Source organism: Rhagoletis pomonella, unplaced genomic scaffold (genome assembly GCF_013731165.1).
Source record: "Rhagoletis pomonella isolate Grant_MI unplaced genomic scaffold, Rhpom_1.0 Rhpom_scaffold_00004, whole genome shotgun sequence".
Classification (NCBI taxonomy): domain Eukaryota; kingdom Metazoa; phylum Arthropoda; class Insecta; order Diptera; family Tephritidae; genus Rhagoletis; species Rhagoletis pomonella.
Window position 1 is genome coordinate 5,319,677 of NW_023458558.1, and position 24,621 is coordinate 5,344,297.

The 24,621-nt window shown below is 34.9% G+C and overlaps 3 protein-coding genes across 7 annotated transcripts in view; 1 reads left to right on the plus strand and 2 right to left on the minus strand.

Moving 5' to 3' along the window:
- The window catches only part of LOC118737304, a 169,993-nt gene that overhangs the window by 66,124 nt on the left and 79,248 nt on the right, over positions 1-24,621 (minus strand). The gene's annotated exons all lie outside the window — the stretch shown is intronic.
- The window catches only part of LOC118736844, a 93,964-nt gene that overhangs the window by 54,403 nt on the left and 14,940 nt on the right, over positions 1-24,621 (plus strand). The window lies entirely within an intron of this gene.
- Positions 11,061-19,186, minus strand: LOC118736845. 2 transcript variants are annotated; one of them, XM_036466911.1, is made up of 7 exons: positions 19,083-19,186; positions 14,671-15,058; positions 14,435-14,522; positions 13,898-14,360; positions 11,967-12,088; positions 11,812-11,895; positions 11,061-11,719 (listed from the first exon to the last, which is right to left on the minus strand). In XM_036466911.1, the coding sequence occupies exons 2-7, from the start codon at positions 14,878-14,880 to the stop codon at positions 11,421-11,423; spliced, it is 1,266 nt and encodes a 421-aa protein (XP_036322804.1). In that variant the 5' UTR covers positions 14,881-15,058; positions 19,083-19,186; the 3' UTR covers positions 11,061-11,420. The 2 variants fall into 2 exon arrangements, with proteins under 2 accessions (XP_036322804.1, XP_036322805.1); XM_036466912.1 differs by having other exon boundaries at positions 11,559-11,719; positions 11,816-11,895.

Consider the following 24,621-nt stretch of genomic DNA (forward strand, 5'->3'; position numbering starts at 1 on the left):
GGATCTAGTTCGTTCTGCATCCCTTTTTCTATAGTTCCGAACCATTTATAAATGCGTCACTTTAGATATAGATTTTTAGTGAGAAAAACTGAAAAAAATTAGTTTTTAAAAGTACCACTTTTTGCCGATTTTGAACTGGTAGGGATCTAGTTCCTATCGGACTAGTTCCTTTGTGGCGATAAAGACCTAGTACGGAACTAGAAATTTAATTCACTGGTCCGCGGTTTCCCTACAGGGTATGTATGTATGAGTGCGCTTTACAGTACCTAATACATCAATCAATTATCAATAAACTGAACTCATTAAACAAACTCAATCCATCAACGCATTACAACCACTAACGGTAGCATGGAGGGCAATGCTATGGGAATCTTTGACTTGTACAATTTTCCCTTCAAACTTTAATTGGAAAACACATTGAACTTCATAGCTAAAGCAGATATTTGAATAAAATGTTGTTTCAGTAACGCAGTAAAAGGCAGTTAATGGTTGTATGTAATTGCATGCAAGTAGATAAGTTTAATATTTATAGTATATATTACAAGTATATATGTATGTCATGCCGATTGTAGTCTTCGATCATCAATAGACTTCACAGGCGGTTTTACCACGGTTGCCAAATTGGCCAAAATTTACAATATATGGCACATTTTTTCCAGTTAAGTACACTGGTACATAACTTTTAGATTTAATACATTTCCTAAATCACTAAAGGTTTGATAATTTTTAACACATGACCACAAAACCGAATACCCCAAATACACGTCACGAAATTGGTGTAAATAAGAATTTTTGCATAGGCCACTCAAATGGCAAAGCGAAACTCATTTTTAAACCAGCAAGCCAAATGAAACATCTGACTTAACAATGCCGAAATTATAAAAAGTTAAAACGTGTTTTTTTTCACGACACCCTCTAATCAGTAGTAGAAAGTACAGATGGGCGCGGGATATCGAGACCCGCGGGACCAACGGTACTGATTCAAATTGGCCGAGATGGGCGGTATCGGGATGCTTTGTAAACATTTTGCGGGCGGGCGGGACTCTACTTAAAAGCAGACACCACTTTTTTTGTGTGCTGTTGTTATTTTTTTCGTGAGAAGGTCCAATTAATGCATCTCCCCGGAAAAAATTCAAGTTGGCATTCAAATAAAGCACGATACAGCGAAACAAAGGCGCCTTCTGTGGCACCATTTCGACTTTTAGACTTACATCACCCCTTTATTGGTAATACCACGGTCACAGATATCACAGAAAAATTTTGGTCCCGATTAGAGACGGAGTCGGGACATGGCTTTGAAATTTGATGTAAAGAGGTGAGGTATTTAGAGAACCCGTCTTTATCGTATGACCCGGATTAACGGGTATCACCTTTATGATAAGAAGTACTTCTGCAAAAAAAAATGGACCCAAAACATAGATGACGCTGAAATCACGATATTACGATGCGCCTTTAAAAATTTAGATTTTAGATAACTTAATAAAGCCTTATTCCTTAAGTATGCATTCAAAGAAACACATAAGGGCTATTCGCGATTCGGTGCATAAGAGCTGACAAATTTATGCAATTGCAGAAATATGCCATGGATTGTGAGCGACGTTTATTAAACTGTCATGGTAAAACTTTTTTAATCAGTTGATAGAAATGTCAACCAGAGTTGCAATGCATAGCATTTTTATGCTATGGATTTTCGGTATTGCTAATTTGTCAAACCATGACAAATGCAAATGCGTGTATTTTGTTTGTGTATTGCAAATAATTTGCAATACAAATTTGCAATGCAATGATGCTAGGCCATTTGCACCGGATCGCGAATAGCCCTATTATTGTTTAAGCTCCACAGATATCCTAGGCACATTAACGGGTCATAGGTATATCAAGTAGAAGTGTGCTGAATTAGAGAGAAAACGATAGGAATATCAGTGACCCCGTTTGAACGGGAAAACTCTGTCATCCTGTGGAACAGCAGGATTATAGAAGAAGATTGCGCACTCTCGGCAAATCTTGCAATACTAGCAGATATCTCACAGGTGGAAATAAAAGCTCTTAACATCGAAGGAGACTAACACCTAACCCAAATGTTATCTCAACGCTATTATTCTTGGAATATGAGTAAGCAAGGTTCTGCTCTTCGATCCTTTCAACCTAAACTAATAATTTTTACATTAAAAACCATTTTTGCATAGCAACACTATTTTTGTATTGGACAAAGCAAAAGTTCTTATAACCCGTCACGAAGTAAGCCAGGTGTTTGCTAGTATATAATAAAAATATTGCAGACGAGTGTATGCAGCCAATGCGTATCTATGTATTCTTGGCAACAAGTCGTTATCCTTGACTCCATTAGCGCCATTCGCCAGTGCCGATAAAGAACTCAATATCCGCCCGACAGTGCAGGCGGTTGCTCTGTGGTGAAACGAAATTTTCACCTTGTTCGGCATTTTCAGTTTTGGTCTATTTTCGTTGTGCAATCAACCGCGCGCTCTGTTGTCCTGTGTGATGTTGTGTTGTACTGTTCTGTGCTAGTACGCACTCTTACGTTTCAACAATGCAAATGAATTTATTAATTCCGCAATGCAAAAGCAACAAGAATTTTTTTTTTTTTTTCCGAAAAATGTTAAGCAAATTGGAATCGACAGCGGGGCTAAAAATTGTTTCCTTCCAGCATTTTTCAGCCATGCACAATTATGTACTTATTTGCAGGCTCTGCTTTTTTGCCCCATAGTCGGTATTTGTATTGCCTTCATGCTTTGTTCAAGCTTTCTTGCTTTGTGTTTTATTTTGTTTATCTCTTTTCCGGTTAGTCTCGGTTTTTCTCTTCGCTCATGGCATTAATCCTTCAACTGTCGCATCCATTGTTAATGTCCTTTGTAGTTGACAAGAGCTGCTGAACGCATGTATGCACATGCATGTACATGTCCGTGTTCAGCTGGTGTCATCCGATGGTAATTCAATTCGAAATCGATTGAAATGTAAATGACGTAGCGTTCTATAGAAGCTGCAAAAAGATCGAGACTTTGGTGTACGACTTGTCATTAATTCAGTGGAAAGTGCCGGAGAAGCGCATAAACGGAGATAAATGAATGAATGATTGAATGACTGAGTGACTGCAGCTAATGCATGTTCATATGTATGTATTTATGTATGTGCATGTGATTGTGTATTGTCGTGGCTTGTCAAATTAACTATTTACATACTTGTTTGCTAATGAATTAAGAAAAAATCCGCTTATCACTTGAAAGAACCATCCTCTGAATATTAAAAAAAAAATATCTTCATTTGAAAAGGTAAAGAAAATAGGAGAGACTTTTTGTATATTTAAGGGAAACGACTGCTGCTACGGTGGTGTGGTAAAACTAATGGGTGATTCATAAGGTGGCATAGAAAAGCATGTTGTCACATTAACATAAACTTAAGATACAAATATGTTTTTGATTATTTCTAAGTAACCAAGTCCTGCGGATCACCGATTGGAAACGGCTAAAAATAATTAATGTATTTCGATCTTTAAGGGGACCATTTTTTTAATAAGATTTGCTTATGGCTTAAAAATATTGGTTAGTTTAAAAAGTCTCCGTCACTTTGTGGTGTTGATGTCAATATGTTTGGCAGCCCTAATCCAGATGACTGACGCCACTTTCAAAGCAGACATTTTTAAAGAATTTCTTTCGCCTGTGCAAGAATTGTTAAATATTTATCTGTAGAAAAACGCTTTACAAAAATTTAAGACTACCGTTAATTTCTTCGTTAACCAATGATCGCATCTAAACCAAATTAATATGAGACCGCCTCTGAGGTATCACCTTTCCTCTAAAAAGATTGTAGAAATTGGTTAACGTGGTCCAAAGTGAAAAAATTTTTTTTTTTAGATTTAAAAAATTATGTATATATTTAAAAATTTAAGAAACATCGAATGCACTGAAGGGGAGTCAATCAAAAGCGTACTTAGTTCATTTTTTACCCTAAACGAAGGGGACTCACATTGTCGTAAAATGTAACTTAAGTACTAAATAGCTGATTTAGTTTAGTAAGGCAAACAAAATGCGTCGTTTCGTCGAGTCTCGCGGCAGTTACGCGGAGTACGCGTGTCGCACACTCCCGCGGGCTGCAGTTTCGACAGCCTTGATTGTGATTACAAGTTTGAGGTGTTACTTTGGGTAACTTTTGAACTTCCTATGAGTATAAAGGCCTATCTGCAGTGTGGCTATGTAATTCATCAATGTTTATTCAAAATTGATATTTGCAATCGCACTTTAGCAAATAAGTGGTTTTTCAAGAAATTTTTGGAAAATGTGGCTGGTACCGCCCACTTATATGATATATGCGTATCTCAAAAACTACTCGAGCGATCTCGACCAAATTTGGTACTCACATTTTGCTTGGCCTCCTTAATTACCCTTTTGAATATTTTTGAAATCGGCAGAAAATCACGGACCTGTTCACGAAAATTTTAATTTAAGTTATTTAAGAAAAGTCACCTAAAGTCGACAATTTTTATGCGATTGCAACAAATGAGGTTTCAGTTTATTTGAAAATAGATTTAATTTTAAATAGAACTCAAGCCTGGTCCGACAATAGATTATTATAAACCATTTTAAAGGCCTATATATCCTCTTCTCAGATCATATTCGATCTTCGAATCAAAAATAATCATTCAAAAACTCATAAATCTACAAAATCCTATTTTCTGACTTAAATCGACAGGTAGCGACCTCTAATTGACCTTTAAAAAATCAGCCCCCTAATGTATGTATGTACGAGTACAAATTTACATATTTATGTGATGTGGCAAAATAAAATTGATAATGTCACTGAATTTTATAGTTTGTATTAGAACACTTGTTGCTCCTAATGCATGTGGAAATAAATTATAAAATTTTCATAGCTTAATGTGCATGCTCGCGCAGCTGCATTGAAATTCGGTAATTGCATTTTTTTGTACGCCTAATGGCATGCCATTCAACCTGCTGGTTTATATGCTGATGTTGTTGTAGCAGCACAATGCTGATTAATCTTTGGTGGTCAGGCTTGACGCTCGCCAAATTAAACGCCTGAATAGATTGCTTCAAACAGAAAAAATAATGAAATCGATTATTTGGGGAAAGAAGAGAATGAATTAAAATATAATTAGGTGCAATTAGCTCAATCAATGCATTTCATTAAAATTTATACTTACTAAATTTCTTTAAGTTTTAATGCAAATTGAATTAATTTTTTGCGACAAAAACAAAAATTGGGGATCAGATGTTACTCCAAATAAGGCTCATTTACAACTTACTTGGCGACAGAACTGTCGTGGCAGAGTAAGTGAACGCCTGCACTAAGCGTAGCAGAGGTTGTGTTCTCGCTACCTAGTTCGTGATTGCAGTTGTAAGTGACCTTATAAATGAAGTGGCGAATTTTGGCTGTCGGATGATCGCCCATGCAGATGATACGGCTCTCATGGTTAGGGGGGCGATTTTTAAAAAGCCTTTCTGATCTGATTCAAAGCTATCTGAATTTAGTAGCTAGGTGCAGCCTCGCAGGCAACCCCAGCATACCGGAATTGGTCTTTTTTTACCAGCAAGTGTAAGTTCAGGTTCCCTAAATCGGGGGTTGTTCACTTTCAGCCCTCTTACCGGTCAAGTAGTTAGCCCTGATCCTGGTTAGCAAACTTTTGTGAAAGCCTAATATTGAGGAAAGGCCAATAAAGTCGTCGTTTGTCTTATGCTGCTGCGCGCGAGGTACTGGAAAGAGATAAGGTCTCTCTTACGAAGTCCATAATTTATTAGCTCTACGAATCCATAGTTAAGCCTATCTTGTTCAACGGAGCACTTTTCTAGTGGCACTCACTAGAGGAGGCTACAGCAGCTGAGCAACTAGAGCGCATACAGCGGATTGCCCTAATAGGCATGAGTTGGTCATTAATTACCACGCCTACACTGGCGGTTTACGTCCTTTTGAACGATATGCCTCTAGATATTGCAAGCAGAATGGTAGCACGAACTGGTGGTCTCCGAAGGCTTTTAATTTATCTTAGCACGACGATATAATATCGATGATAAAATAAATTAAATGTCATCTATTTTCCCCTACAAAATCTACCCAGCCTAATGTGCATGTTTTATAAACATATGCGTATGTATTTGTAACCATTGAAGAAAAAACTGCATCCATTTACTTTACATTGTCTTATGTTTGTTCTCATTACAGGTGTCTGGTATAATAGTGACCATCGCGATTGGGTTCGTATTGCTGGCCGATAGTACCCACTCCACCCTGCTAAGGGTCTGAGGCCGTTATCGTTGCGAAAGTCATCATTTGGCGCCAGCAGCAGCAGCAGCGGTAGCATCAACGCTTGTCCACCCCCACCACCTACACCGCACAGCGCCAGCAGCTCTTGCACTGCTACCAACACCACCACTACCATCAACAACAACAACAACAACAAAACAAAAAGCACCATCACAGTTGCAGGCACTATTAATCATCTCATCAATACTAATCGCACAAATGATATTATAAAAGGTGGCAGTAAAACAGCAGCAGCAGCAGCAGCAGCAACCACATCCCACAGAGTAGACGCAACAACCACTCCGCCAGCAGCAACTTGCAGTTCACCGTGCAATCAATTGCAGGTGAACTATTTTGAATTCCCACCAAATCTCGCTTTATTGGCAACCGGTTCCACTCCATCGCTGGCGACAACAACTGCTGTAGCGTTAGCCGCATCCACCACAAGCACCCCTGCCCTCACATCCGCCACAAATTCACCCAAAAATTTCTACCAGCCACAACATCACTCACACTATTACCAACCACATTTGCACCAGCACCAACACCACCAGCAAAAGAGCCAGCAGCACCACCCCCAACCAAACAAAATTATTCAACATCAACAACAATCGCGACAACATTATTCACACTTTTCAAAACAACCACAAGCTGAATTTGAGGCTGAATTTAGCAGAGAAGCAGAAGAGCTACTAAGTTTGTCAACAGCAGCAAATAAGGGGGCCGTAATACCCGTTTTAGCTACGCCACCAGCAAATAAAATGGGACGACGCGAAATAAAAAGGTCCAACACCAGCGGTTCCACTATAAAATCATACGATGGTGGCAGCGGTAAGTTGATAAAAAAATATATATACTTTTTTTAGGATAAAAAGGTAAAAACCTGGCAACTCTGTATTAAAAAATATTCTTACAAAATAGTTAACACAAATTTAAACTTAAGTAAATATATGCAGCTATGTAACAGTTTTGCATTAGCCCTCTCAGGACCATCACCATTGAAAGCTGAGTAATCAATCTGATGTAAAAAAGGAAATGTATGTCAAAAAATATCTTTTTTTTTAATAATGTTCATGCATTTAACATGAAAAGTAATTTATTCCTAGTTTTTCGTTATAACAAATTTGTAATCTCATAAATTTTTACCTGGAACAATTAACTTTTTATAACAAAATTTTTTTTTTTTTATCAAAGCTTTTCTCTACAGATATTTTCCAAATTATTCTAAAGAAATAATTTCTCTAAAGAAATAATTTTTTACCAGAAGAAATAGTTTTACTGGAAATATTTTTTCTCCAAAAGAGCCTTATTTCTGAGGTTGGTGGTTTCTTTTCTAATTCGGTTAGCATATTTTTTTCCTTAAAAAAAAAAAAACTTTTTTTTTAGAATATGGGATTTCGTAAAAATCTATTTTTTCTTAAAAAAATTCCTTAAAAATTATTTATGGTAAAAAATTCCGATTTCCAAAAAAAAATTTAGTTATAATAATTTTTCTAATTTTGACAAAAAAATTCCCCAGCTTAAAATATTCCAGTAGTCCCCGTCTTCGTGAATGCAACAAACACTGTTTTAAAAGTAGACGGCCAGTCGATCATCCGTTTATACATACATATGTACATATTACAAATAACACTGGTTTTCAGCAAAAATATTTCACGAATAACTCAATCCACTGCTGATGTAGTAGAGATGGGCGATGTCGTTACGTTTGAGGAACAGTGGAATTTAGTCTGTAAGCTATTTTTTTTTCTACGGATAGGTTTTCGAGATATTTCCAACTTACCATAATTCAGCTAAACAGAAGTTGTTCCACTTAATATTGTATATCTTCCGAACCAATTGAGCAACCTTAATAAGAAGTATTGCAAATGAAAGTTTACGAAATTCTTCATAAGCTGCATATAAATCACTTTTCGACAGGCTACTTTTGGAGAAGTGAATAAATCATTCCATTTTTTTTTTATGAATAACTATATGTAAATGGGGATTTATTTTATCAACAAAAAGTAACATTAGTATAATAATAATTCTGTTATTTTTTATTAGCCAGTTTCCTATCTTGGGGTCGTTTTCTCAAGTAACCTGTAACTTTTAAGCTCACTTTATATTTAATGGTTGCATTAAAAACCAAGAAACATACCTACATTAAAAAGCCATGATAACAAATAAGATGGTAGAACCGCAGAGAGGAATTTATCAAATTCTTGACGTTTGCAAGCAATTTAGTTTTAAAGTTTTACACACAAACTCACACACATATTCTCACTTTGAATCCCAAACAACAACAACTTCGAACAATTCCTTTTTACAAGCTTTTTTTACTATCCGATTTATATGATTTTAAAATGTTGACACTCTTTAAAAAAAATCATAGCCGACGAATTGAGATAACGGTTTTACCTTACTATGGTTTTATCGTGTTAAAAACCGATAATATAAATGCTGAGCTTAAGACATAGGCTACTTCAGAAATCGGCCCTTACTGTGTACAAATTTAAACACCGTGTTAATTAAATTAAGCTCTATTTGTTTACTTTTACATAACATATGTGTGTCGGAGAGGATCGATCCTTTGCAACTCCCAACAATTTGCGTTTGTGCTCCTTAGTTAAACGAGCGTTCCAAAAGATGGTTTTCAATCGCTTCTTTTTATAAAAATGTTTTACATAAAATTACATATATATTTTGAAATTTTGTGAAAAAAATTAAAAAACAATGACACTTTAGTGACAAATTGATTTGACAAAAATTAAATCGGCTGATTTAAATGATTTAAAATGATCCAGTGAATAGATAAAATGATGTTTGTAATAATTTGATCTAATCACTGCATAATTTTAAATGTGTATTATGACTTGTTCAACATATTAATTTCTTAACCCCAAATTTATCGTGGAAATATAAAGTTTAATATCTTGGCGCACCGTGCTCGAAAAACGATCTTATGAATAGCTATCCTACCTGAAATTACTTGTATACACACATACATCCACACATACATATGCAAGAAGATAATGCACATTTTGTGTAAATTTGCATTCCATTTACGTTTCACATTAGATCAAATTCTCTTAATAACGTCCCACCTTTAATTCGACTCGCTCTAAACTGTATATATGTATGTATGTCGCCCCTTTGCAGCTGCACCTCTACAGCAGGTGAGCCGAATTGACAACAACATCACTACAGCGTAATTGGCGCGCGCTAAGCTACTCGCATCCAGGCTAACCTAACACTAACACTAACAACCTAACGAGCTTTCTATGCTCGCAGCAAAATGAATGGGCCAAACGATTCGCAGCCGTACAACTTTGCCTATCTCACATTTCAACGATTCAGAATGGGCAAGCGATAAGCTCACTCTCATTAGCGTAATATAGAGGCCATACTGTACATAGATTTATGTGTAGGAGAGATGCTATAATCGCTAGCCGTGCTAGACAGGCGTGATTCAATTTTACATGATAATTGTAATGTAACTCAATTTGTACATTAAACCCAGAAATTGCTATGTATTAAAAGGACAAGTGATGCACAAACGTTTTGCGTTGTATGTACGTACAAGCAACAGGTTGGCCTTTATATTTTCATTAATGCCAAAATAAATATTTTGAATAGTTATCAGCTTACCCGGCGCGCTTTGCTACAGCCTACAAATTTCAGTATGCAACTCATGAGAAACTATTTTAGACACATATAAATACTCATATCACACATGATCTTCAAACGTGACACAACTCAAAATTTTTCATTTTTGAAATTATGCACTTAAAATGTACGCAGAGCTTTTATTTACCTTTAAGCAAAAGCTCGAGCAAATCTGTGTTATAATTTGTTGAAAAGAAAAGGTAAGGTCTCCCTGACACACACAAGCGTTCGAATTGTTTTTTTTTGCGTTTGCATTTGATCCCATTGAGCGAAACGTCAAATCAAAATGTCATGCAGAACAAAAATTAGAAATTGAGTTAGCTTCATACGCACGCCGTTCATTTTCGGTTGGTCCCATACAAGTTGTATGTGCATGAGAAATGTTTGACAGTAAATTGGCGGCGTGCGTGAATATTAGGTTAGCCTGTTAGTCATTTGATGTGTGGTACCATAAAATAAAAGGCGCTTAGTAAGGGTTTCATCATCTTAAAAGTTTAAGAATCCCTGTTCTATTTAGTGCGGATACTCCTTTTTGATTCAGTTAGCATGTCGTAAGCATAATTGCTGTATTTCGAAGGTTGAGTGCAAGATCGCCCTGTCTCGGCTGCGGGTTCAAAAATCCGCTACCTCTGCTGCCGATGTAATGAATTTACATATATTGAGGTAGTGCGTTTCGAATAGGGAGCTGTGATAGGAGATTTTCTAACCAATTTCTTACGTAGGGCGTTCTTCAACCATTTGCTGATGTAGGGTATTCGAGATAGAGCGATATTCCCCTCAGCCGCCGATTTGTAGCAAAGAGAATTTACGCGACCTTAATCTTCTCTACATTACTTTCTCTGAGGAAACTTTGGGCGCCTTGGAAAACAGTATTATGCAAACCACTTCTTGAAAAACTGTTAGAAAATTGGGATTCCGAACCAGCCGTGGCGGCCAAAGGCTTGAAATTATATGCGTACACTGATAACATACAACTAAATTGTTTAATTAAGTAAATTTCCTATTTGAAATTAAAAGTTTATTAGCTCTGAAAAACATTTAAAATTTTTAGGTTCATACTAACTCTGCTCTACAGTTATTCTTGAAAATTCTCCAACTATCTCAAAAGAAAATTATTTGAGAACAACATGAAATAAATAGTTCGTTGTTACACTAAGAAGATTTACAAGTTTTATTCGTTTTTTTTTTCAAATTTAACACTTCAGTTTAGGATGAAGTCGTCGAGTAATTAGCTCACTTAAAATTTTAAAGCACACTTATCTAATATACGTTTAAGGCAGTTAGAATAACATCTTTAAAAAAAACATTCATTATATTCATAAACTAAAACCTAAATACATTAAATAAAAAAGGGGCACAAAAAGTATTATAAATTAAAACCAAAAGTAAACAACTCTTTAAAAATAGCTTAAGCTTACAAATTAAATAAAAACTATGGTTAATAAATGCTTTTTGTGAAAATTAAAACTCCCATACGCCTAATAAATACTCTTCGAAATTTATTCGTATTGTTGATTCAAATATCCGATGATATTATCGCGAATATTATCTGCGCAAGGATTCAAATCAAAAAAGACTAAATTACAACCATAGCGTTCGAAGCAACTATACCGCACAGTCCGATCGTTTGGCGAGCAGCAGCTAGCGATAGCCCAAACGCAGGCTGAGGAGGAAGATGGTGGTTTTGGTGGAGCTGCTGTTGGATATTGGGCGGGCGCATCGGTGATTACGGAATGATGAACAGATCCCTCATTAGCGAAGCTTGGTTGAGCAGTTGTTCGGCTAGGGGGTCCTGCTGCTATATAAGTGGCGAAGAATTAAAGAAAGTGTAAATTAGATATTAAAAAAAAGAATACAGATTTAGGATAATTATTATATTATGGCACTTACTTACTGCTGGTAATGGTGAGGGCGAGGTGCGCTTAGGAAAAAGCGGTGCTGGCGCTCCAATCGTGATATTTAAACGTTGATTTGCTGCAAGTTGATGGCGGTTAGTACCAGGTGCTAAGCTATTCGTTTAAGAATAAAGTTTTATTTTAACTCACGATTTCTTGTTGGTGTATAATCACGCCAAATTACGCGGTCAGTATTGGAGGGTCCACCAAATCTTGACGCAAACTGAATGACATTAACAGGGCCGTTAAAGTAATCGCCAGGAACTGGATGTCTGAGAGGATAAAATAAAAGGCAAAAATAGATTGTTAGAAATATTCTGTATTTTATAGTGAACTAAACAAATGTGTTTTTAAAGCGCTACGAGCTAAATTAGGGGTTAAATAGCCTCACAATCTAACATTCTATAATTTAGCGCATTTAATGCATTTTTCATGTATAAGCATCTTAGCTCTCGGTGTGAGTGGAATTTTCGTTAGCCCAGCAGCAAATTTGTAACTGCTTCTGGTGTAACTCAGTAGAAAATCAGTAACTGCTCTCGTGTGTTCAAATGAACCTTACTGGACTAGTATAGGGCCTACTTACCGACTGGTTTAGGCCTATTTCGAGACTAGCTTGGTATCATTTCAGAACTCTTTTTAGACCTTTCAGCTCTAGTTTTGGATCATTTGAAACTAGTTCTGGAAATTTTTCGGACGAGTTCAGGTTTGGCTCAGGTCTATTTTGGTTTCATTTCAGGACTAGTTCAAGACTATTTCGGGATAATAATAATATTATGGCGCTTTCACTTTTGGTAAGCGTTTGGACGAGCTTCTCCTCCATTTTGTTGTATGCGTCTTGATGTTTTTACATGAAATGAAGGACCTAAAGTTTAAAGCCGACTCCGAACGGCAAATGGGTTTCGCGAGAAGCTTTTTCATGGCAGAAATACACCTTGAGGTTTGCCATTGGCTGCCGAGGGGCGATCGCTGTTAGAAAATACTTTTCCAATTTAGGGATTGTTCACAAAAATATTACAGGACAATTTCAGGACTAGCTGAGGAACATTTCGGTATTAGTTCGGCATGATTTTGGAAATAGCTCAGGAGCATTTAGTGACTAGTTCGAAATCATTTTGGGGCTTGTAAATCACCATTTCAGGATCCTTTCAAGACTTGTTTGAGATCATTTCGGGAGTATAAAGAACAATTATATTAAACTTATTCTTATTATAAAACTTAGACCTTAGAGCAATATTAATCGAATTATTAATCTCAATCGTAATTATTAATATTAATCTTAATCGTACTCTTTATTTTTATCGTAATCATAATGTTAACCTAAACGTTAGTCTTTAACTTAGCCTTAATCTTAAAGTTAATCTCAATCCTAATATTAGTCTTAATCTTAGTCTTAATCTTAGTCTTAATCTTAGTCTTAATATTCAGGCAGGTTCTGCAATTCATTTCCCAGCGAATTTCAATATAAGCTCAAAGTACTTTGGTTGAAATGCACTCGGAAGTGAATTGCAGAACCTGCTTGGTTAATCTTAATCATAATCTCAACCTTAATCTCAATCTTAATCTTAATCTGAGTCTTTACCTTAATCTTATTCTTAATCCTAATTCGATCGCTATCCCATTCTCAACATTTCCTCTACCTAAATTTGGGTCTCAATAGAGATCCTAGTCACTGCTCTGCCCTAGTGGGGTCTAGAGGACGCAGATTTCAACTTTGTTGTTTTATTGTCTGCTGTACCTAGGCGCAGCAGGCGCTGATGGATTTCTAACTACATATTTAAGTGAACGTATAGGAATGAGACCAGCCCCTCAAGCAGCATCACAACGATACCGCTGGTTCTAAATATTTCTGCAGCCACTTCGTCTGCACCTGAACCAAGGAAATCTTTGTCATGGAATACCACTAGTAGTAGAGAATAAATCTGTCGCCGAATTCTTTAATGAATCGATTTGGAGATTTCGTATATTTTTCACCATAAAGAGGTTAACTTGCTAATATTTTCATTATTCCAATTCGATTAGCAAACTCCAGATTATGGCTAGTAAATATTGAAACTGCATAATATATTTACAAACATACTTACTTTTCAAAACGTTTAACTGGTGGATAACTTGGCAAGTAATAATTGGCTATATGCGCTGGTCCACTTATGCTATTGGCATTGGTGGACACTTTTCTAAAGCTATAGTATGGATTGCGTTTGCGCAGAATATGTTCATTCTGCGATATTGTGTCCGCATCACGACGTTGACGACGATGATGGAATTTTTTCGGTCGCTTATGGAGCACACGCTTCACTTCATCATCGCTTTGCACCATTTTTGAATCGGCATCAGCCAAAGAGATGACTTCGACGTGCAACTTCGATGATGCAGCTTTCGATTCATCCGAAGTAACGAGCGGTGATGGCGATAATATATCGAAATAAATTTTTTCCGGTTCCAAGGGATGATATTTCTCAGCACTGAAGTGATCACCAATGCGACGACGCCGATGAGCTGGATCTTTATGTTTACGCTGGCGATGAGTGTTGTTCTTTTTGGGTACTGTTTTTCAAGTAAAATGGAAAAAAATTAAATGCTTTCATTGAACCGTCGCGTTCTTATTTTACGAAATTTACCAAAATCTTCGCTAACAAAGTCCTCTTTATACATAATAACCGGATGATCCTCCTTCAAAATGCCGTTCACCATTTTAGCTTGGTGAAACTACACAAAGACAAAATGAAATTTTTTAATTTCGTGTTACCAAATAAAACTTATGCAGATGCATGTATGTACACTGCGGTTAATATGGGCATGCCTTTTTTATTGGGTGCATATGTATGTATACTATGTATGTATGTTTATAACCCACCTCAATGTTGTCGGCATCCCCATACTCCTCGCTCAGTGGTAGTCCATCTTCCACAGGTACGACAACATCGCTCTCCGTCTCCTTCGGACGTGAATTTACTGGCACCGCAATCAACAGTAAAGCACATGCCAGAAACAAATAGCCGTGAAACTTCCGTTTACACCGGAAGTCACTGACATACGACGCAGTTATGCCACTAAACCAGGTCATCACTGTGTGCGCTGTGCGTATGAAGTTATGTATGTATGTATGTATGTAAGTTTATGAGTTGCAATCTCTAGGTACTTTTCAACTTCAGTGTTTGTAAAAGGACGGAAGTGGGCGCGCGGCTAAGTTTGCATACGTATATAGGTGTCAAAAGTTTGTAGTTGATTATTGTATGCTGCCTCTGCAAGGAAATGTTGAAAAATAACTACATACATTAGATTACTCAATATAAGTAAACATGTTTTTAATATAGAAATAGTTTTTTTTATAAATATGAACAATATACATAAATGAAAACTATGTATGCATGTATATTTCCTGTAAATTTAAGCATAATAAATATAGTTAGCGGCCGCTGTGGTGTAGTGGTAAGCAGTGCGTGCTTCCACTCCGCACAGCACCTGGGTTCAAACACTGGTCAAAGCAACATCGCAAAAAAAAAAATATGAAAAAAAGGTTTTTTCTTAATAGCGGTCGCCCCTCGGCAGGCAATGGCAAACCGCCGAGTGTTTTTCGGCCATGAAAAACAGCTTCTCATAAAAATCGCCTTCGGAGTCGGCGGAGAAGCGTGGCCAAACACTAACATATGTGTAAGCGCCAATATATTATTTATATATATTAAATATATTTAAAACTATGAATATAGGTAAGAGTAAAAAGTTGCTAAGTCGATTTTTACAAAGTTGACGGGAAAGGAAAATATAGTCGTATAGCATGTTTCTTCAAGTGTTTTGAAAGACTTGGAATACAATATTTTGCCTCTCTAAAAGAAAGCAAGACGTACTGCAAATCAGAAGGATTCGAGGTTATCTAAAAGCTTTGGTATTATTTTTGCATAACCGCATTTTCTGTGCTTCATTTGGACTTAGTAAGGTTGCTTTTCTTTGAACTTTTGACGCTAAGGCTATCGATATACTATCTTTTTTTCAGTACATATTTATGTGCTCCACACGTCGTATACGCAATATTCTGCATGCGGACGACTTACATACATAAGTTACTCATACGCACTGTCGATTGTTACAAACAAATATGAAACAAAATGAAGGCAAAAAGTCTATCCGCATTATCAGGCCAACTGGGAATTTAGTTTTGCTTGAGTAATTTGTGTTTTCGTTTATTGGCGTAGCTTCAAAAACTCGTAACTTCCAGACTTTTTGAAATTCTGTCTCGAAAAAAAAGGTTATTGGAAAGATAGATTATAGTTTTTTAACTGAATATGGTTTGGTTTCAAAATTCAAACTCGACGACGTCTCGGAAGTTGGCATACGGTATGATGCAAAACGCCTAAAAAAAGTTGTTCTGAGTTCTTGAAAAGGGAAAAAAAGTTCTGATTAATTTGACAAAAAAAATTTTTTTTCAAAACTTGTGTATGTATGCCAGATTCACATACGACATGTGGCAAAAAGGAAAATCAAAAATTGCTCTGAGTGGCTTTTTAATAGTTCTAGAGTTACTGAGAAGGAAAAAGAAAGTTCCGCAAAATAACGCGGAAAAGAACGTTCTTTTTTTTCGAAAAAGTCGTAAAAGTTATATTTTGAAAAAAAATGTAATAAAATTTAAAACTGTTCTGAGTAGCTTCCCAATAGTTTTAGAGTTCCTGAGATGGAAAAAAAAGTTCTTCAAGATTAAGCCGAAATTTTTTTTTTTTCGAAAAAGTCTAAAAAGTTAAATTTGTGGAAAAAAATAAAAAGTAAAACTGTTCCGAGTACCTTGTCAAAAGTTCTAGAGTTCCTGAAAAGGAAAAAGAAAGTTCTGCAAAATTAAGCCGAAAAAACATTTTTTTCAAAAAAGTCAAAAAAGTTTATTTATTGAAAAAAATAAAAATTAAAACTGTTCTGAGTAGCTTTTTAAAGGCTCTGGAGTTCCTGAGAAAAAAAAGAAAGTTCTGCAAAATTACGCTGAAAAAAACTTTTTTTCGAAAAAGTCTGTTCTGAGAAGCCCTTCAATAGTTCTAGAGTACCTGAAAAGGAATCGTTGAAAGTAGACTGCCTCCACTCCGTAAGAGAGAATCCACAACCCTGTAATAAAACATCTTTTGAGCAACGTTGAACTGTTAGTGCTGAACCATTTGGTGGCCGCAAATGTTATGAGAATTAAGGAATTAAGGGAAAACATTCAGCACTCAAAGCGTCGAACTGTAGCGTCATCCGGTCACAGCCGCTACTTGGCACTAAATGGCTTCTTATGTCATAAAATAACAAAAAAAATGCAAATTATAATTTCATTTCAAAGGACTTCAAAATATTTTTCCTATAACTTCCACAATACTCAAGAGAAGATGCAACCTCAAGGTTCATGAGTGCGAGAACCATCTGAAGTATTCGCAAGGGGGCGTGCTTAAATTTTATCTTGATTGCTGAAATTCTTTAAAGGAATGCCGGTCACACAATTACTATCACGTTTTGGCCCGCATTGCATTAAAGAAAAGAGAAAAGCACTTTCCTGAGCTAATCACCTGGCTATACTAATTTTTTCTATCTACACAATCTTCTTATTCGTATGAAGTTTTGCTTAGCTTTTAACATGCAAAATGTATTTAAAGATTTGCGAAATACTTAAAGGAAATGGGTATAAAAAGCTTTTTCCTCTTCTTTGAAATTAAAAAAATTTAACTTAGCAACTTTCCACTCTAAGCTGGCGATATGTACACATATATATTTTCTTAGAAAATATCAGAAAAATTAAGACAATAAATTTCTATTAAAGATGGCGTGCGCAAGTATGCAAACCTCCTCTATTGAAAATCAGAGTTTCAGTTCACGAATGCATATTCTTTTACAGTGTTTCATACAACTACATACTGCTTTCCATTTCTCCATTAGCCTTTGGCGTAGGCATTTATACACATGTAACAAGCGCAACGCCACAAAGTCAAAAGAGGCAATTCAAAGTTTTTCCATACGCAACAGAATATCTGGCGGCTGTCGCGACTAAATTAAAAAGTTACCGAAACAAATCCACTGTAAAGATGAGTAAAAACCACAGTTATTGCCACAGGTTGCTTACAGTACAAAAAAAAAAAATTTGACTAGCTATGGAAACATCGCGGAAGTTTATTTACATAAATTTAAAACTTTAGTTTTAAGAATAAAGTAAGAAAATATGAAAGTATGAAATATGTGAGCTATACATATTCAAATGGCAACTCGTCTTCTTCATAAACATTCATACATATATACATATATATATATACCCAGCTATGTACCCATCTTGTGCATTGGCTTGGAAGTTTAAGTAAAATGAAATTCATTCGCTGAAGGAGTAATTAACTACCAACACTGCCACAAATGTGCTGCAAGTTGAAGGCAACACTAAATTAACATATTTATCTGTAGAACCCAAAGTAATTTATAAATGCGCTTTTGCAGCACGCTTATGTATTTGGTTTTTTTGTCGCATTTACCTACTTGTTTGCGATTGCGGGCGGCGTTCTTACACATAAAATGCTACTTGCACGGAAGTGCAATTGTTCAGCTGCCACCACTTCTATTGTATGTATTCTGAATGCCTAATGTGCGAACGTATAAAAAACTTACAATACACACATATCTCTGTACATGCATTCATGTAGCCGCATGTAATTGCTATAAAAAAAATATGCAAATAGCTGTGGTAAATGAGCAGTAGAAACACTACAGGCAATTTGCATAGATAAATACTTATCTAAGTACTATAAGTCTGGTAAAAAGCTGCGAAAAAGGCTCATCTTTTGAATTGATTAGGGCATGGGATTTGAAATACATAATATATTATAGTTAAAACATTGTCAGTTGTTAGCTGCGTAGTAAAAATTCGATCATTATAGATAAAAAATTGAAAAATTGTTTACGTTCAGTTGCAGTTGTTTTCGTTTGTGAAAAACACAAATGGTTTTTAGCTGGTTTCAAAATGTTTCGTTTTTCAGCAAAACATAAACTTTTGTTTACATCGTCGAACACGCACCTACCTATGTCTACACACACAACTGTTTTCATAATATTGTTGTTATTTATATACATATATTTTTTCACTTTTCTGCGCACTTCTATAAACATGGCTTTGTTGTTAGCAAATAGTTCCATGACGTTTTGAAGCCAATTTGTTTATAACATTCACTCTGGCTTCCCAAACTTGCGCACTATACTTTTATATGTACCAGTGCAAGTAATTACAAGAACAAAATTCATTTTAAGTTTTAACAATTATTCACATTAAACACTTACACTCATAAAATATGAACCCAATTAAGGACAAAACGTGTACGCGATTCGTTTTTGTAAAAAAAAAAATATTATAAAGCATTCAACGCGCGGCACGTCCAGCTGGCTGTAAATCAAGTGAAGAATTGAGAAGTCATACACCCGGCATGCTTTTATATATCACCAGCAATGAGTCAATTTTTGCTCTCATAACAATTGCTGGTAGGTATGCATTTATGTGTACACATGTAGTAGAGTAGTAGCGGAGGATCTTGTAGCAACAGTCAAGCAATAAAAAAATATATGCAAAAAAATTCAAAGTAAACAGTTTGTATCAAAAAAAAAACACCGCATCAATCAACAAAAGATATTATTTATTATTGTGAGAAATCAAAAAAAACACAACTAGTGTTCCATTTCTGATCATACTTTCGAAAATACATTTTTCGAGCACACGCTCTGGGTATTGCGAGTTTGTTTTTTTTATTGCTTTATTTATTAACGAGAGTGTAAAAATGATCATTACCGATTTTGGAAAAGCTTAAAAGTTATGTATCTACTGATAATGCTTTATTCTGGCCGATAAGCCACTGCTCTTTTTCTGTCCCTCCTCCCTTCTTTAACACACGGGTTTTTCATTTAAGTTGTTCCATTCGATGTTTGCCATTTAAATGCGTCACTATTTATTATATCGCATTACGCTTCAATATTTACATACACACACCCCGTTTCAAAATTATAAGCGCATAATATATATTGACAAGTTTTAAGAATTAATTTTTTTGTTGTTTGATTTTAATTTTTTTCTCTTTTGTATTAAAGTAGCTCTTTGATAGAAATCGTTAATCCGAATTTCCAAATTTTTGCTGTGCAAAAAAACCAACAAACTTTCTAATAAAATGTGAAAATAAAAAGAAAATTATACTAAAAAAAAATAAATTTTTATAAAAATAAATAAATTTAAAAAAAATTAATTTTCAAAATTTAGAAAAAATTTTTCTTTTTAAAAGAATGGTATTTTAACATTGAAAAAAATTAAGAAAGAAAAAATTAAAAAAACAAAATAGGGTTATACAAATTAAATAAAATAGAAAAATATATATTTTACTTATTAAAAACATAAAATCTAAAGACTTAAACAAATTTAAATAAAAAGAACTCATTAAAAAAAAAAAAAAAAACAAAAAAATTAAATAAATGTTATTGAGCTTGAGGGCATTTCAATGACAATTTTTGCGGAAAAAACAGCAATTTACATTTTTGGTAGAAGTTATAGCTGGTATTTCGGAGATTACTTCTTATCAGACTTCTTCAACTGGTATTCGATTCAACGACCCCAGCAGCCAGTAAACTGTTGTTGTTTTTCCACTTTTTTCTCATGTGTTTAGCCAACTACAATTCCGCTGCTATTTATATTTGATCATGCGGTTGTTGGTTTTGTTGGTTTTTGTTAATAATTCAATTTTTAAGTGTGCTCATCCTTAAGTTATTTGTTTTTATTATTTATGGCCTTATAACGATTATATTCAACAGTTAAAAAAAAAAACAAATGAAAAAGCAACAACCGTTTACATGGCGAACTTATCTACATATGTAGCTCAGTGGGTAAGACTACTGGCTTAGGCGGCTGAGGACATGGATCGACTCCCAGCTGAAGAAATCTGATGAGGAGATGTGCCCAAGGACTCGAACTCGGAGCTTTCGATTGGCATGTGATTTGCTCAAAACAAATTTAAATAAGAAAAAAATCTATTTGAAATACCACAAAAAATGCAATTAAACAAAAGAAAAAAAAGAGAGCTTTTTTTCTAATACATACTTTTGTACCAGAATAACAAAAGTCTTTCGAACTATCTTAGCCAGAATTGCCCTGTAAAAAGAAATAAGAAAATTAAAAAAAAAAGTGATAAGGCTTTTAAATATGTGGTGTGTTTATAATTTTAGCACGGGGTGTATAGTCTGTGTATGTATGCATAAAGTTGTGCCTTTATCTTCTTATCAAATATATGTACATATGTATGTGTGCTACCAACTAGAATCTTATCGTTCACTGGCGACAATTTCATTCATAAATGTTGATTTCAATATTAAGCATTCGATGACGTGTGACATCTGGCATTTGACTTTATAGTAAACATAAACAGAGAAAGGCTTCAATTTTAACAACAAGTAAGTTCACCCTTTTTTCTACTGAAACACCTTTACTCACGTGAAATGACTAATTCGGCAAATAAAGCAACATTTGGAACTTGAAACGTGCCTCAGCATTTTGAAAGATCTTTAACAATGCCGCTAACTAGGTATTATGAAATTCTATGGAAAATATTTAAAAATAATAACTTTTTAACTTCAATGACGTAATGGGAAAAATAAATTACATTCTTTTACAATGCACTAAGTTTTATATGTTAGTTCTTGTCACTGTTGCACAAAATGATGTAGAAATGGGGTGCGCAATTGCCTAACTTATGTACATTGTGGGTAGCTCACTCATACGGATATCCATATTAGGCGCTACTTGTGACAAATAGATTTCAGTGCTTCTCCTTTTCTTCGTGTTTGGTGTTGTAACTATCTAAGCAATTCTGGCCGGGTTCAATAAAGCACGCTAACTGTGTCTCTTCTGTACCTAAATATTGACGGCAATTGGAAAAGTCAAATGAAACCAAGTCCTTCTCCATCTGGTCTTTCCATCGCCTACCACAAGAGGGTTTCCGTGTTGAATACTTTCACAGCGGAAGCAATTGTGTTGTCCATACGTTTGTTACATACATATTTTAACTGACAAAGCCAGCAAAGCCGCCTATTTAAATTCACTAACGTCTGTTCAAGTCGTTATAAAATTGACTGTCCCAGCATCTGCGGTATTCTCCATCTTTTCTTTCTGCTATCAAAAGCGGTTTTTTGAGTCAACTAATAGATGACGGGCTTTCACCCAATACGGTCAATCAGACCTTATATGCAGCTGCTGCGCTGAGGACTGATCAAGCAGTGGCTGGCGCATATGGCTGGAACGATCTTTTTGTGGACCGTAGTGCATCAATATACATAATCTGAATATCACAGTTGGCAAATTATGTGACACTGCTAAAAAAAAGAGTCTGCGCTGACCTACTGAACGAGAGTTTACACCTCTACCTACTCGGTTACGTGACACAATGGGAATTCAGCGGCCAAAAGTAATAAAAGTGGATTCGTAAATTCTAAAAAAGCGACTACGCAGATTCATATCAAAAAGAACTTTTAATAGAGGTGCACATTTGCAGTCATGGGAGAGCTTAAATTAGATAAAATACAAAAATACAAATTTGTAGAAAATTGATTTTGTCGTAAGTAATTTAAATTGATTTATCTATTTCTGGCGGATACATAATAAGCCAATCTGCTTTAGCTTTCTATGTATCTAATGAAATTTATAAGGCAGTTTCACTTGAAACTCTACATCATTTTGTGAGTATAGAATTTTTATAGAGCTCAATTTAAATTGCATACAATTTAGGTAGAATTGAATGGTACAGTGCAAATAAATAGCACGCACATAATTTGGTATGCAGGAATTGTAAATGTTTTCGTATTATCATTTTTAAAAGGAATAAATAGGAACTTCTTTGGAAGTAAAATAAATGTGCCTGCTAATTTTCATCCAAATTTACAAAATTTACTACATGTGGCCAAAAAGTGTAGTACGAAACTCTTCATTATCCCCCGAATTGGACAATTTTGGTGTAAACGTACTCAGTACCTTTCTAGGAAATATAATTAAAAAGTCTCGAAATTTTGCACGAAAGTTTGTTGGATTATTTTTAAATACTGCACAAATTTTAATTCAATGTCACACGATTGGTACTTTTTACAGTTTTGTGCGTGTGGGCTGTTGGTACAAAATTAAAAACAAAATTTTAAACAAGATTTTTTTTTTGTTTGTAGTCACACGAATGGTACAATACAGCGAACTTCTCTGAAGAGGTAAATATTAAAAAGGCAAAACATGCAGAAAAGGCAGAAGAAGGCAATATAGTCAAAAAAGGCAAAAAAAAAGTGAAATTAAAATTTAAATTTTTAATCAAGGAAGTCATAAAACGTGTGATTCTTTAATTTGTTTACACATACGAACAAGCAGACAAAATAGGCAAATGCCTTAAATTCTAAGCCTGATTATAGCTTATTTTAGCTTGTCCCTGCCTTTTTCATGCGTCATTCCTCCATTTTCTTGAAAACGCTCTAGCTTAGCTCGCATTTCTCTGTGCATGCATACATACATTCCTACATATGTATGTTACTGCATAGCTAGTTCATACTTTAATCTGCATTAAATTTTTCTATTTATCGGAATTGCATGTTCTCCAAAAAATTATCTAAACTAAGAAATTTGATGGAATAATTATAAAAATGTATTAATAGAACCTTATTTTATTGATTATAATTATTTACATGTATGTGCATTTTAAACGAACAATATCAAATGTTTTACTTTACAAACTTAAATGTATTTCGCATTTGCTAGAGCATACTTTTCTAAATAAAATATAAAGTTTATTTAAATTAATTAATTTTAATGTATTTGCATATAAAATTCAGGCACCTCCAATCGATATAAAAGTTGTTGTTGTTCGCCATTTTGCAAATTTACAATAGTTTAAATATAAGCTAGAAGTTCAGTTTTCCATTTCAATGCGCTCCAAAGGCATTTAACCACAAACCCACCATCTCCACCATAATACTTTTAGAATGCCAACAAAGAAAAACGAAAGCTAACTAATACAATCAACACTATCAACTGTATGTTTTAGATATACGTATGAATGTATATTAGGGTGTTCCAGAATATGAGAAGTGAATTTTTTTCTGGGAAATTTTTTTTTTCTTTTTAACCTAAGTAACATATATATCATATGCATATATTAGGAATGCCAACGTGAGATAATAATTTTCTCAGTACATTTTTTGATGTTCCGCCAGCATTCTATAAGAGAGCCTCAAATTATATCCGACAGTTAATATGGGCATTCGGGCATCATTTCAAACAAGAATGCAAAAAAACTAAATATAAAATGATCAAAATTATGCGCTTCAAATCGCTAGCCAACAATGGATAGGATGCTGAGGAACTCTGCGATTGAGCTCCATTTCAATGTGTTTGATAAAACAGGCAAATTTGCCATGTGAGATTAGAACTCTTGTGGTACTTTAAGTCGGCACGAATTATCGTCATCCGGCAACAATAAAACTTTAAATGTTGTTTGTTACTCAGGTCAAAAGGAAAAAATTAAAAAAGAACAAATTCTGGGACACCTTAATATACAAACACGTACTCCATGAAATAGGACCGCCAGCAAGCTAACTTTTCATCATTGTCTGTTATCCGCTTCATCAACTTGGCTAAAAGTTTTCTTATGTGCATAGTTTAATGAGGCGCAACAACTTGGTATTTGAGTTGAAATCGGAAACATTTTGCCCTTTTTTGTATCTGATTTGTTCTACTTATTTAGTGAATAGACATAGGTTACCTTCGTATTTTTTTTTTTTCAATTACTAAAGTTGACAATGTGAAGAGGTAGGCAAA

Coding starts and splice junctions, on each gene's coding strand:
- LOC118736845 (XM_036466911.1), bottom strand. CDS start 14,880: ATGACCTGGTTTAGTGGCATAACTGCGTCGTATGTCAGTGACTTCCGG. Junction 14,523..14,670: donor GGGATGCCGACAACATTGAG/GTGGGTTATAAA, acceptor GTCTTTGTGTAG/TTTCACCAAGCTAAAATGGT. Junction 11,720..11,811: donor CTCACCATTACCAGCAGTAA/GTAAGTGCCATA, acceptor CCACTTATATAG/CAGCAGGACCCCCTAGCCGA.